This window comes from Ptychodera flava, chromosome 6, assembly GCF_041260155.1.
Source record: "Ptychodera flava strain L36383 chromosome 6, AS_Pfla_20210202, whole genome shotgun sequence".
NCBI lineage: Eukaryota > Metazoa > Hemichordata > Enteropneusta > Ptychoderidae > Ptychodera > Ptychodera flava.
Window position 1 is genome coordinate 9,139,634 of NC_091933.1, and position 12,966 is coordinate 9,152,599.

At 40.0% G+C, this 12,966-nt stretch overlaps 1 protein-coding gene across 2 annotated transcripts; it reads left to right on the forward strand.

The window, feature by feature from the left end:
* Positions 1-10,486, forward strand: LOC139134773 (uncharacterized). Of its 2 annotated transcripts, none has more exons than XM_070701818.1 (5): positions 1-238; positions 2,472-4,293; positions 4,816-4,996; positions 5,304-5,561; positions 6,215-10,486. In XM_070701818.1, the coding sequence occupies exons 2-5, from the start codon at positions 2,506-2,508 to the stop codon at positions 8,461-8,463; spliced, it is 4,476 nt and encodes a 1,491-aa protein (XP_070557919.1). In that variant the 5' UTR covers positions 1-238; positions 2,472-2,505; the 3' UTR covers positions 8,464-10,486. The 2 variants fall into 2 exon arrangements, with proteins under 2 accessions (XP_070557919.1, XP_070557920.1); XM_070701819.1 differs by having other exon boundaries at positions 2-131.
* The last annotated feature ends 2,480 nt before the right edge of the window (positions 10,487-12,966 follow it).

A 12,966-nucleotide genomic window follows, 5' to 3' on the forward strand; every position in this document is an offset into this window, starting at 1 on the left:
ATTCTGCTAAAAATAACCTGGGAATAACCATTACGTAGCTGTATACGGACAGTGCTCCGAGCGACGTCGACATTGCCTGTGAAATTCGCCCGGCGTACAGATGAGTCTAGTCCGTATGTTAAATGAATCAGGTAAAAATGAAAGTACATGTATATACATTGCCATAGCAACGAATATCTTTCATTTCTACGCCTCCGTTGCATGATTATATACATGTACGCCACGCAGTACTTTGAAGGTGGGTTAAAGTTCACCTGTGTATATTGAGCTAAACATAATCTTTTTCTCTCTAAAATATTACCGAAATGAAGCTGTTACATTTCGAAATACGTCTGTATGACCTTGGAGTTCTTCCAATGATCCGTAGGCGTGTGTTGATTATCCTAAAAAGTACTTATGCCAGTACATAGTATAACTTTCATTTTTAATAGCAACCCCGGGGTTGAGGGGTTGTAGCCAGAAGGGCGTTGTATGCTCGCAATGTCTCGCAGCATAGCAACACTTATTTTGCTGTAATCACCGTACTGTCGACCATGTTTGATCGTCAGAACCCAAACTTTGACGTTCATCGTTTCAAAGCTATGAATATGATTATGCTTTGAATCATCATCATTAATCGACTATAAGTTTTATACCGAAAATATGGTCCTATAATAGCATGTGAAAACATACAAGCTTACTGTCGGTCCCACCAACATCCCAAAAAAGATAGATAGATAGTAGACAGATAGATAGATAGATAGATAGATAGATAGATAGATAGATAGATAGATAGATAGACAGATAGATAGATAGATAGATAGATAGATAGATTACTAATTAGAATCCCTTCCTTTGACGTCGTTCAAATCTTCTTTTGACAAGCTTACATGTATTTCATTTCCATCTCTAACTATCTGACTGTGCTCGGTTCCAAAATTTCAAAACAAGACGTTTCGTATCCGTACGGTCTCTCCACAAATAGGACTTTGTTACAGATAAATCTCTGGTGTGCGAATTCACTGTTCATCGGGCAGTAGGTAGAGTGCCCGTGGTTACTATTAATAATTATGAACTCTTGGTACCATTGTCTTCAGTTTGACTTCAACTGGCAGGGGTTGCCGCCAGAGCTCGTTCACAGCGGCGCTCCCTATCATAGGACAGTTTTGTTTTGTACAGTATGCTGAGAAGTACATGTCAGAATGAGCATTCAATGTTGAGTATGATCTGTAGTTGTAATTATGCTCTATAAGGACTAAACGTTGAATACTTTTCTCAATTTCATGAAGCTAATAAGTCGTAATTATTGATGAAAATTACCTGATTAGGTCACAGGAAGATTTCGGCGGTGCATTTAATACGGTCGCTACCCAAATCAAGATGCAGACTGTGTATCGTTAGACCACGTTTTGACTTCAACATACCATTTTTTTAATTTTTATTTTTGTTTTTTGTTATATTTTTATTTCTTTTTTGTTTGTTTGTTTGTTTTTTTTTTTGCAACCGAACCTCGGAGAAACATGATAGTCACGAGGCCTCAACACGGCCGTGCATTCAAATATTTGCATGCACTCAATTTTTGCAGCTCAGTATGTGAATTTTTTAGAAACTGCAATTTGTCATTTAAAACAGGATATGTTTTATATATTGACATGTACAAGTGAGTACAGACCAATGACCCGTAACAACTTTTTATCGCTTCCGAATGCACCACCACATATACGATTTGAAGATTAGGATTTTTTCCCGTCATCGCTTTTTGCTCAAATTATATTTCATTTGCTTTTTTGCTAATACTGTGATCAACCACAAACACAAAAAATGTACAACCCCGGCGCAGAATACTAGGAAATTGAGTTCCATAGAAGTCACGTCGCTCACTAAAGTCTGGGGATAATGAACAATAGCGCAGATAGGTCACACTATCCGTTTGGCTTCCAAACCGAAAGTCGTTTGTTTGGCGTGTAAAAAGTCAGAATAAGCTGTTTTTTACTTAAATAATACAATAATATACAGTCAACTGTAACATCGATCAGATGACCCTATTAAAAATACAGTATAGACATGCAAAAGGTTCAAGTTGGAAATGTCAATACAGTGTGAATACTACCCGAACGATCTTATTCCCGCCATCGATAATTGTCGTTTGACTGACCACTTTCTACTTTGAGCAGTGTCTTTGCTTCGGGAATATTCTGAAGTTTAGTTTTTCATTCCAAATGACCTTTTTGATGATATTTGACCAAGGAAGACTTCATTCGTCAAAAGTCGCCCTCCTCGACAGATCTCCACAACAAAAGGCCCATGCTGAATTCTCACCATAGCACTAAACTCTATTTTTTCACCAATGGATCAAGAAATAAACTAAATATTTAAATTCATTAATAAAAAGAAATTGTTTGGTAACCCTAACTCTTAACCGTTGTAAATCCATCATTTTGCTATTTTAATCATTTGAAAATTATGATTTCTTTACCACTGTGATCTTCCAGGTTAAGGAGTGATAAGCCTTAAAATAGGATCGGGATGGCAATGTCAAAATCATCAGGTCAAAGTAACATGCAAAATTTTGATATTCCTCTGAACATCACCTTGTCAACGACACTTAGTGACGCAGATATACTTCGGGAGATTTCACAGCGACTGACGCAGTATGGGACAGTTCTGTCACGTGAGGTGGTTAACAGCGTCTATGAAAGACACTCCGACAAGGTAACGAATATGAAGTTCAGATTGAAAGCGCCATCAGTCGACCAAAAGACATATTCGACGGTGAAGGAGTTTTTCGCAAGTGTGAGACGACGATGGTGCCAGCAAACACCACGCGACTCCGCACAGGCATGGATGACCTCCGACGACGGACGACTGTATTCTTACAGAGGCAGACGGGCGGCTGTCCACAAAGACATCAAAGCGAAGTCGATGTCGTTCGGAGCCCTCATCGATAGAGGAACGTTTATCAACCATTACGAAACAAATGACAGCATCGAGTCTATCGATATTCTGATGGAACATGACAGAAACGCGCTGACTGTCATGTTCCAGTTTCCTCCAAATGAAACCGTTGACGCCATTACTAGGGAACTCGGTTTCCTCGACATACAAGATGATGTCCTTGATCCGCAATCCCATCCCTATAAGCTCACTCTAACTTACAACGAACTTGAAAAGATAGTCCTCGTCGATGACAAAGAGAGTGTCCTGTCACTTTTCTTCTGGTTGAAATACCCGCCTAAGCTGTTTCAATCCAGTACATATAGCGAAGGTGAAAAAACAAATTGGGTGAGAAAGAGGAGTTTTCCAGGTTGTGCACCGGAAGTTATCGGAAATTCCTCCGTTCTTCGTTTCGCATTTACCGGTAAGGAATCACGTGATTCCATCCGTCGTGCAATGAGCCGTCTTCGAAGCCGATCTCATTTCAAAATTTACTACAGCCCCGTTCGTATTTCGTCTGCCCCGTCCTCGGAACGTCCCAGCGCCAATAGCCTGAGGTTGAAGTTTCGAGAATTTGAGATGTACTACGCTCTCGAGTGTCTTCTCAGTCGCGGTTACCGAGTCACGGACCAGATCTACGAATTTGTACCAATGTTGAAAAACTTTCTAGCCCGCCACTCAGACAGTATCGTATCGAAAGCTTTGCACCAAGTGGTGATTGATGTTGATAATAATCATTTTGTGAATATCAACAAGGCCTGCGAAGCAGCGGTTGAGTTCTATGCAAGTCGATCCGACGTTGAAGCAGAAAATGATCACAAATACTTACCGCCAACATGTCGTTCCGTCCGCCGGCTGATTGTCACTCCATCACGACTGATATTCCTGCAGTCCGAGCTAATGTTCGAGAATCGAATCCTCCGCGAGTTTGGCGAAGAATATTGTGTGAGAGTTGTCTTTCGTGACGAGAATTACCAAAGATTATCAAGCGAGGCTTCATCCTCTAAAGAAGTGGAGCAGCGTATAGTATCCACGCTTCTGTCAGGCGTCAGAGTCGGCGGTCGAAACTACGAATTCTTGGCCTGTTCCAACAGCCAACTTCGGGACCACGGTTGCTGGCTCTATGCAAAAGATGACGAAGGGCGCAAAGCAGCCGATATACGAATATGGATGGGCGACTTTAGCAAGATACGATGTGTTGCTACGTACATCGCCCGGATGGGACAGTGCTTTTCTACGTCAGAGGAAAGTGTAGCCGTCACCGTGGCAGAGGGAAAGGCAGTCCACATTGATGACGTCACTGGATCATTAGATGAGACTGGAAAGCCGTACTGCTTCTCCGATGGAATCGGTAAAATTTCACAATCCCTAGCAGAAGCGGTGAGTGTAAAATTGCAGAGTGCAAAATCAGAGATCTAAGGTTTGCTTGTTATAATTAATAATATAGTTCACGTCAGACAGCCGTAGCTTTGGCAGTTAGAGGACTAGAAACTCCACATTCACTCGCTTCTTAAAATTTTTCGTTGCCTGCCACACTGTTTACTTGGATGTCTAATAGTAAATTACAACACTGCGGGACCGCAGAACAACCTATTTTATGATACCAGTCACCTTTGTTCTAAAATTCCGCTCTACGCCTATGCGCACCATTTGTAGATGTGTGGCCTGAGAAGAAGACTCAGTCATATGTACACACCTCTATGGGGCGCATAGCGAAATTTTGGAACTCAGGTGACTGTGATGATACACATCATGTGGACACGATAAACAACGAGTCGAGCCGAGTAACGTCCTACTTGAGCTAAAATGGTGGTGTCGGAGAAGTGTGTGTGTGTGTGTATTTCCTACGATATTCCTGAGAAACACAAATCAGACCGCAATCTCCTTTAAACTGTCTTACAGATTTGTAAAGAGCTCGGGAAAACTACCGTCCCTTCCGCTTTCCAAATACGATACGGAGGATGCAAGGGTGTCGTTGCCATAGACACGCGGCTTCGCGGTGAAAAGCTTGGGATCAGACGCAGTATGCGCAAATTTGAAAGTGAACACAGCAAGATAGAGATCATGAAAGTAACATCACCAGGTAATTTGAAATGTACACCGTTGAAATTGGCAGAGTAAAACACTCCGTTTTTACATTGTTGCCCATATACATATATTGTTAAAATATAATAACATCATCGACAAAAAAAATTTCGGAGGTAATACCAACCAACCTTAGGTTACAACGACTCGTCAAGCGATCGAATTAGAGCATGCGTAGTAGCATTATGGTTTCAACGGACACCTGTCGTTCAGTTCATTCCATCAGAAGCAGAAATCGAAGCAATCGTAAGATTGATCGTGAAACCTAACTTTCACTTGAGTAAGCTCTCTCATTTCTTGTACAGGCCGTCTTTACCTGAACAGACAAGCAATTACCCTGCTGACCGGAATGGGAATACCCGATAAAGTGTTTCTTAAACTTCAAGACGATGTGCTGAATAACCTTGCGAGGATGTTCTTGTCTGAGAAAGAAGCCGTTAGGTCCCTACAGAATAGAGTTCGTATCGGTATTAACTTCAAGAAATTGAAAACTCATGGAATCAGCCTGACAATGGAACCATTTTTCAAGGGAATGCTACAAGCTATCTATAAAAGTTTTTTAGGTAAGGGATCTTCCATGTGTTATATTTGTTAAATTTTAAGCCCATTTCAATGTTCCCCGTAGGTCCTGAACAAATTGACATTATTATGACATATTTGTGTCATTGACAACGTGTTTGATGTCGTGGACTATATCTAAGAACGCCACTCATCATTGTCCAGGATTTTAGAAATGCAGAAAGACCGACAATGTGACTCAACTTTGTCAGACATATAGATGTCTACTGTGTACGTGTAACTGTGTGTGTGACTGATGTGCAGTTTCAGGTGGAAACGAAAAATATTCACTCTTTCACCCTAGAAACCGAGTGATATGCTATGGCATCGTCCCTCTGTGGATGGAGAGACGGTGACTACAGATAACCAAAACTACCTTGTGTGAGATCATTCTATCTCCGCGTTATCAACACTATTTATTCCCGTATAGTCAAAAGGTGCTCAAGATGTTACATATTTCAGCATTGAAGGTGATTTAGTTTTCCGAAAAAAATGTATCATCAGCTGGATTTAATGCCAAGGATTTTAAGAGTAGACCTCAGCCCCTTTGACTGATACCTTGGACTTGGTTAATACCGATCGTACTTTTTCATGTGATCACCAACCAGTATCGCAACTGAATACAACACTTTCCTATTTTTTTACAAATTTATTTCAGGTGACTTACGAAGACGAGCGAGGATTGAAATCCCTCCCGATTATGGCCGAAACATGATTGGTGTACTCGATGAAACCGGTACACTCGAGTACGGCCAGGTCTTCGTGCAATACTCCAAGAAACTCGATGAAGCAAAAAAGTCCAAGAAGACCTTGACTGGACCGGTAATCGTCACAAAATTCCCCTGTTATCACCCCGGTGATGTCAGAAAGTTTGAAGCAATAGATACCCCAAAGTTGAGTCATATGGTCGACTGTATCGTGTTTCCTGCCGAAGGGTCGCGACCTCATCCGAACGAAATGGCGGGATCTGATTTAGATGGAGATGAATATTTCGTCACATGGCATCCCGATTTGATCTATTCTAGAGAGAATTTTCCCCCAATGCATTTCCCACCGGCAGAGAAAAAAATCTTGGACAGAGCAGTCGAATTAGAAGATATGATTAAATTTATAGCAGAGTACATACAAAACGATCGGTTGGGCACTATGTCCAATGCACATTTGGTTAGGGCAGACCACGAAGTGAAAGGCATATTTTCCGACATCTGCATCGACTTGGCAAAGCTATTGGCCAAAGCTGTTGATTTTGCAAAGACTGGATACTGTCCCACATTGAGTAGAGAGCAAATACCAGTCAGGTATCCTGATTTTATGGGCAAAAGGGACAAATCCACCTATCGATCACGGCGGTGTCTTGGTAAACTGTTCAGACAATGTTCGGCTGTCGAAAAAGTTACGATGCAAAGTCTGAGATCGAACGATAGCAATGTTGACGAAAACGCGGACGTGACGTCAGTAAACATTGATCGCTCGCTGCTGTTGCCCCCATCAGGTGACGTCAACTACAAAACTTACCTTGAAGCTGCCCGAAAGTCACGTGACCGCTATAACCACCAATTAGAATTAATAATGCATCAATTCGGTGTTAGAAGCGAGTCTGAGGTCTTGTCGGGCTGTATCTCTAAGTTAGACAAGAGGATAACAGAAAGAAACGAGCGGTTTGACACTGAAAAAGTCATACGAGCCAAAGTTTCAAACTTAATAAAAGTAACACGCGATGAATTCTACGAAGAGTTTGGAGACGATGATGTTGAAAATTGTGTAACCGATGAAAACGACTCGCAGAATGAACGTAAGCTGGCAAAAGCATCAGCGTGGTATTACGTTACGTATTCTGAAAGAAAGCCTACATTTTTGAGTTTGCCATGGATAGTAGCGGATTTGTTGGTCCAAATAAAAACAAGAGTCTCAGACCCGACGACAGAGTTGGCTAATAACCCGATAATCGACAAGATAAATCGCCAATTATACCAAAATTTAGGAGACGAAAAGAAAACCATGGTTGATTATCTATATGGGCAGAATGATGTCATCGAATCGGTCGTAATTAAGGAGTATATCGTGGCCTATCCGAGTCTGTTACCGGCCGTTGACATCCTTCTCAAATGGGCCATCATTCGTGACGTCACATATGGTGACACTCCGCCAGTACATGCGTTGTTGAGTCGGAATTGTCTTATTAACATATTACTCGATTTTGCGCTGGAGAGCGAGTACATTGATACCGTGAATAATTTTAGACCGGATGTCGTCGACAAGGAATGGAGACAATTATTGCAACTGGTCAAAAATGGCAGTTACATAAACTATGCGCAGAAGCTGAAAAAGGAAAATCCAGGCCATCTTTTAGTTAATTTTCTTGAATACTGCAGTCGACTGCAGTATGACGAAACGTCGTTGGCGACGACAAAGAATAGATTACAATCCGCACCCGTACCTAACGAACAAATTTACCGACTCGGCGAAACAGCAATCGGGGCCTTTCACCAATTAGCTCAAACAGGAGACATTAATAATCTCATCAAAGGTCGGGTATACGAGACTGAAGAAGAGCTCTCTAGGGAACTCTCTCCACATTGCTGGATCGTGCTTACTAAAGATACAACCATTGAGAAGTGCGAGCAGGGGTTAGAACAGATAAGCGGTGCAGAAACTGTTACTTTGAGAGCGGTGGCAGGCGTTCGAGGCCCTAAACGAGGTCAACTTACAGCCTTCGGCACATTCCAAGCACTTGATATAATAAGAGAAAAAATAGATGGGCTAGAACAACAATTTGGACAAAGGCGTTTTCGAGAGGTGCGAAGGAGTCGAATACCTCATGATTTTTTTAACGATCCATATTCCTATGGAGATGATCCATACGAAGACACACCGTACAATTACAACGATGATGAGTATTTCTTGTAACTTGAGTTCCAAAAAGTAGCTGCCAGGGACGTTATTTTGTTTCTGCTTTAACAAAAGTCAAGTACCGTTCGACGCATCCGAAAACAGTCAAACTGTATAATTCCTATGACGTATAGATGGTAGGCTTACCAAGCTACGATGACGCTAAAACTGCTAAAACACCCCGTTTAACCGTGGCAATTCTCGCTGCTATCTTCATCAATGAACAAACAAACGCTACAAAAGCCAGTTCAACGTCGGCCTCTTAAATCATTTATAAAAACAATGTTTCTTTCCAAACCGTGTCCTCGACCCGGTGGCGACACTCTCCGGGAAAATGGACACCTATACGTGTTCCCAAAATCACTGACAAGGGGCTTTTTCTTCATCATCTTGGTTCGCTCAAATACGGAAAAGGGGGTAGTTTTTTTACAATGAAACGCTGATCCTTGAAAGGATTATAATAACCCTTTGAACTCTTGTAAGCACTAAATTGAAAACGAAATTTTTTAATAAATACGTCATCGTGTACACTTTTCCCAAGAGTTAAGCTTATCATGTTGCTCCAGACTGTACTGAAGTTAAGTTGGTACAGCCAACAACAATAGACTACATTGATATATCGCTTGACACAACTATGATTGTGACTGTATTTGCAATTATCCCATTCACTAGATTTTTCTGGTTCCATTCACTAGATTTTTTTCCCTCTAGTGTTTCTCACAATAAGAGTGTCTATTTTGTCGAAATATTCCCAGATAAGGGATGTTTTGATATTTTGCGGAACAAGTATGGGTACCTTGCCTTTCCAATGAGTGCCATATGGGGGTCCGCGCTTTGTTGTACCAGGGTCTGAACTACGTGTTTTGCATATTTCTATATTAGCAATTGTATGTAACAAGTGTACCACTCCTTTGCACATCTCTATACCGTAGACGTACTATTTATTTCATCACTTGTTCATTCATGCCACTTCACAAATGACTCCTGAAACATGTCTAACTGTTTCTCACATACTGATCTAGCTAGCCACGAGTGTCGTTTTGCTTCTTTGAATATGAGAGCATGTGCATCGCGTCTTTGCCTCGGAAACGGCAACCAAAGCCGGAAACCTTCACGCTACGGTTCAGTTAGCTTTGCCAACTTGTTAGCAAATAAGTCAAAATATGCATTTTTAGGACTAAATCTGTGTGATATTGCAATTATTTCGGCTATTTGTAATGCAACATTGTTAAAACAGTTATATTTTGGTATGACCAAGTGTGTATTGTGACGAGAATCTACATAGCACTTGTAAAAGTGTTCGCTCGGTTTTTTAAAAGTTTCCTCAAGTTAAAGTTGGTACCACAGAAATATTTTATAGCTTTTATGTATATCTGATCTTCACCTAGTGAGATATTAAAAACAGTTGTGTGTTTTTTGTTGTTTTTTGTTTTTTTTTTGTACGGGGAGAAATAATTTCTAAATTAACTGAATCATTATTTTCTGGTTTACATAGTCATCTACATAGTCATAATCACTTACCTGTCTTTCTTTTTTTCTGTGATTTTACCACTTTATACAAAAATTAAACAATTTTCAGGGGTGCCTTGTGAATCCAATTGTGTGTGTATGTGTGTGTGTGTATTATAAATATATGCGTGGGTAAGATTTTATGTATGCGTATGTAGGCATATTCATACTATATGAATATGGCTGGATATGAGAGAGAGAGAGAGAGAGAGAGAGAGAGAGAGAGAGAAATTGACCATTTGATAAGAAGAAAAGACATTTCTGACATTTTTTGAGTTTTAAGAGCTTTCCACTACGACTGTACTCTATTTATTTCGAGAAGATTTGTTTCACTACTAAAGTAACTCAAAGGTTTTAATTTCATGTATTAGAATAAGGTAACAAATATTGTCCATAATTAATTTTAATGCAGTATGGTGAAACAAGTTGATCCAATTTGATTGTTTATTCTTGGCAAGCAATTACAGCACACTTCCCTTACATTGTGTTTTTTAATCAAGCTAAACAAATTAAACCAGTTGTCATCTGTCAATTCCTGTGGTTGCATTTGTTCCTTTAATAATATCAATAACGGATATTATTAGCCTTCCACAATGTTTCTGTTTCACTCAGATCGATGCAGTCATTACGGAAATATGTCCGATTTCGTATTTGTTAATTATGCGATATAGGGTGTAAATTACTACCTCTACCCCCCTCAACATAGTCAGGCCTAAATCGTTTGCATGAGCACATCAAATTAATTGAATTTAGGCGCAGAATTTCTTGAACTTTCGTTAACACAAAAATCAGTGACAGCCAATCAGAAGATTTCGAGAGATTGTAAGAAGAACGCGTTTTCCATGTAAATATAGGCTACTTCGCTACGGGTATAAATTTTCTGTTTGGTGAAAGTACCCTCTTGCCCCCTCTCCTTTTCATAATGCAAAACTGCCCTCACTCCACACCGAAAATTCCTCTCCTTTCCAGTCTTCCCACACGATTTGGCACATGTCCATCCATCCATCTCCTTATTACTTGTCAACGCCGGGCAAAACGACGAGACCTTGCCTACGGGGAAGTGGAATTTGTGGGACATTGTCTCGCTATGCAAACGGAAAACGCCACGTCGCGTCATGTACAACCACGACGATTTTGAAAAACTCGTTCGCACTAATTTTCCTCACTACGCAAATGATACAGTTTCATGTTTCTATCTTTTCTCCTGTTTGTATGATGCCACGTGAAAATTTCACACGCAACCGGATTGTCCACCATGTGAGATAATGCAAATTGTGGGTAAGCAAAGGGGGATTTAAGACGGGGATGATACTTGCTTTGCTTAGCTCAAGGTATTCGGGAGCTTGAGCTGGAATTACTGAGGCACGTACTCACTCACTGAAAGATTCAATTGAAGACTTTCTTTAATTTTAAGGGTGCGATACCAAGATGATTCTAAACTAACGAAATTAAAGCTGCAAATTGTTCTAAACTAAGCTAATGGACCGTTGTCTCTGGAACCCAAGGTGGCATCATGGAGCTTCTAGGATAGATGGAGAAAAGAGTGTTACTGTACATCAAATTTTTGTTCATTTTAAGCATTTTCTGACTGGGCGTTGTCACGCGTGAGAAAATTACAATTATCATACTGAAATCGCTTGACGTGTCTCCAAATCGGACTATCGATCCCTCATGTTGGTACCTGTGGCGCCACATTTGAATAGGGTCCAGCACGTGAACGACAATTTTAATGTAAAAGTTAAAATAAGTGGTCTCAAGTGCGCGAATGGCTTAAAGTTATGCGAGACATGCTTAAGCTTAAGTTGCGAGGGAAAATTGACCTTGGCATCATACCAACATGAGAAAAGATAAAAACATGGTAATGTCATAGAAAACCTTAATTTGTTTTACGTAATTCGCCAATGATTGGCACATTGCTGACATTGGTAACTTATACGAGCAACAAAGGCTCTAAATAAACACCAACAGTAGTTTTAACTCATTCGTTTTTTGGCTAATATGTAGATGTATAGTAGGTATAGTAGGTATAGGTGTGTTGGCGCCAGATTTTCTCATCAGAAAATTTACCCACAAGATTACAATTTCAATTAAAAACAAAAGGCTATCACACCTCCATAATCCTCTTACAGACTAGAACAAAGGCGATCCCAGGGATCGCCAAAAGTGCCTTTAAGATAGTATTTGTCTACTTTGACCACAAGGTAGTAACATTGAACCTCTGCTTTCACTGTAGCAGTATATCCTCATCAGTAAATCTAATTTATTATACTAGTGTTGTCTGTCTAAGGCGTTCATCACAAAATACAAAACACCCCCATTCCGTAGCTACAGAGACATACAGTGCACATCACCTTCCATTGAAATACTTCAAAACAATAACAAACAACTGCCTCAAATACTACGGATAGTTCTCGAAGTAAACAGTTCATTATATTCCTCGACATAAAGGCATTTTGGATTATTTGATGTTCTGGGGATATTTTGAAGATTTTTGGGGATAGCCTGGGGGAAACTCGAAAAAGTTAGCATCAAGGAAATACATGCAACTGAATCTCAGTATCTCAGCTCACTTCGGTTTCGGTGCGTCCTTTTGATGTGATCGTTGTATGTCAAATCTTTTCCAACACAACCTTCATTTGCCAGCTCTCCGTCTGAGGTTATGTTTTTAACAACATTGGTATACTGTGGGATACATACATACATACATACATACATACATACATACATATATATATATATATATATATATATATATATATATATATATATATATATATATATATATATATATATATATATATATATATATATATATATATATATATATATATATATATATATATAAGTTTTGTCTTTGACTTCTCCGCTAGGTTACAGGGTGCCGTACGTTGTGGGCTCGAACCCAATTGAAAATTTACCGTATTATTAATAATTTTTATCATGTAATATGTCTCAAGAATGGCCGAAATCTCCACTGCCGATGCGCTCTATGCACCCACACGACCGACTTTG

Coding starts and splice junctions, on each gene's coding strand:
- LOC139134773 (XM_070701818.1), top strand. CDS start 2,506: ATGGCAATGTCAAAATCATCAGGTCAAAGTAACATGCAAAATTTTGAT. Junction 4,294..4,815: donor CACAATCCCTAGCAGAAGCG/GTGAGTGTAAAA, acceptor ACTGTCTTACAG/ATTTGTAAAGAGCTCGGGAA. Junction 5,562..6,214: donor TATCTATAAAAGTTTTTTAG/GTAAGGGATCTT, acceptor AATTTATTTCAG/GTGACTTACGAAGACGAGCG.